At 49.6% G+C, this 2,006-nt stretch overlaps 1 protein-coding gene across 3 annotated transcripts in view; it reads left to right on the top strand.

The window, feature by feature from the left end:
* The window catches only part of ALKBH2 (alkB homolog 2, alpha-ketoglutarate dependent dioxygenase), a 32,764-nt gene that overhangs the window by 30,451 nt on the left and 307 nt on the right, over positions 1 to 2,006 (top strand). For all 3 annotated transcript variants that reach the window (XM_043974907.1, XM_043974900.1, XM_043974917.1), the window contains exon 3: positions 767 to 965. In XM_043974907.1, the coding sequence (XP_043830842.1) occupies positions 767 to 965 (199 nt within the window). The remainder of the gene's footprint in view (positions 1 to 766; positions 966 to 2,006) is intronic.

The following is a 2,006-nucleotide window of genomic DNA, read 5'->3' on the forward strand; positions in this document are numbered from 1 at the left end:
TCACCAACATTCTCTCATTTGATCCTCACAATCACTTTGGGAGATAGGTCCTATTTTTATCCCCATTTGGCAGTTGAGGAAATTGAGGCAAGAAGGTTCAGTGACTTGCCCAGGGTCACACAGCTAGGAAGCGTCTGAGACTGGGTTTGAGCCCAGGTCCTCCTGATTCCAGGCCCAAAGCTGCCTCTTCTAAATCAAATGTGTGCTCCTTCAGGGCAGGGGCTAGCACCAGCCTCAGCACATAGTAGGTGCTTCATTTCAGCAAGTGAAACTGAATGAATTCGGTAAGAGAATTCTGGCTCCGATGTTCAGTTCTGTTCAACCCTGTTCAACCCTGCCCTTAATTACACACACACAGAGGAGCAGATGGCTTGGGAGGTGTGGGAGGGGTTACCGGGCAGTTGGGGCTCCACAGAATGGAGGTGAAGAGTATGCAGCCCCAGCTGCAGAAGGGAGGCAAGATGGGGAGCATCAGGAGGCCTGTTTGGCTGGCTGCACATGGCACAAGGTCTGTCAGCAGGCGGTGGGCACTTAACATGCCTCCTAGAGGCACAGTCTTATTTCCAGTGAGCATTCACAGCTTTCCTTTCCCTAAGTTGTGTTAATTCTGAGGTGAGCCAGAGAACAGGAGCCAACAAACTCAGAACTGGTACTGCTACCTCAGTTGCTCATGGACACTCAGCCATGATGGCTATTGTCCATTCTGGGGTGAGCCTCAGAAATGAATTCTTAAGAGCTGAAATGACCCTGAGTTTTATTTCAATAGGTGATCTTTCCAGAGTCCGAGTGTTTGGGAAATGGCACAGGATCCCGAGGAAGCAGGCCACTTACGGGGACCCGGGTTTAACCTACACCTTCTCAGGCCTCACCTTATCTCCAAAGCCCTGGATCCCAGTCCTGGAGCACATCCGGAACCGTGTAGCTGCTGTCACTGGACAGGCCTTCAATTTTGTACTGGTCAACAGGTAATACAGGGAAATGTCAGGTTAAACACTGATGATTCTGTATCTGGGGATCAGCCATTGGCTTATCTTACACCTGGCTCCTTTTGATGAATCCAGTTTATGTAGCGTAAGCCTGGAACCGGAACATTTAACACAGTGCCTGGCATAGGATCTGTCTTGGCTGAACTGGAGACAGCCATTCCGATATTCTGATACCTTCTTTTCATTGGTTATCTCCCATGGTCCTGTCTCTATCTTGACTGTACACAGTTGTCTGCTTGTGAGCAAACTGTGAGCTTTCACCTTTCTTTGTCTCTGCAGCACTTAGTAGGTGCTTAGCCAACGTTTGCTGACTGAGAGCAAGCCACGGTGCATGTCCTATGAGACCTTGGACAAATTACTCAACTTCCCTGAACTTAAGTGGATTTCTTAAATCTAGAAGATGAGAAAAGTTGGGCAAGCTGATTTTTTTTTTTTTGCGGGACAGTGAGGGGTGACTTGCCCAGGGCCACGCAGCTAGCAAGTGTCAAGTGTCTGAGGCAGGATTTGAACTCAGGTCTCCCCGAATCCAGAGCCAGCGCTCCATCCACTGTGCCACCCAGCTGCCCGGGGCAAGCTGATTTCTAAGGTCCCCTAAACAAGTGAGCCTCAGGGAACGGTAGAACTGGAGATAACGTTCTCTTTCCTAAGTGAGCTTTTAGAGTTCAAGGTCTAATAGCACAAGGCAGAATAAAGAGCAGGACGTATGTTTAAGAAGTAAAGAGAGACCTGAAGTCTTCCCAGGGACTCACAGAATCACAGTATTTAGATTCTGGAAGGGGCTTTTAGAGATCACCGAGTTGATGAACCTGTTCTCCCCAGCCCCCATTTTAGAGGTGAGGAAACTGAGACCTTTGCCTAAGATCATCCAGGCAGGAATAAGTAGCACGGCCCTCGGGCCCCAGGTCCTGACTCCAAAGCCGGCAGGTCCTTTTCTCTCAGGGCTGGCTGGGGTGAGGAAAGGATGAGGCTTTGCGTTCCTGGAGATCGGACAACGTTGGAATGACACATTCCCCTTTGCAG

Source organism: Dromiciops gliroides, chromosome 1 (assembly GCF_019393635.1).
Source record: "Dromiciops gliroides isolate mDroGli1 chromosome 1, mDroGli1.pri, whole genome shotgun sequence".
NCBI classification, from domain to species: Eukaryota; Metazoa; Chordata; class Mammalia; order Microbiotheria; family Microbiotheriidae; genus Dromiciops; species Dromiciops gliroides.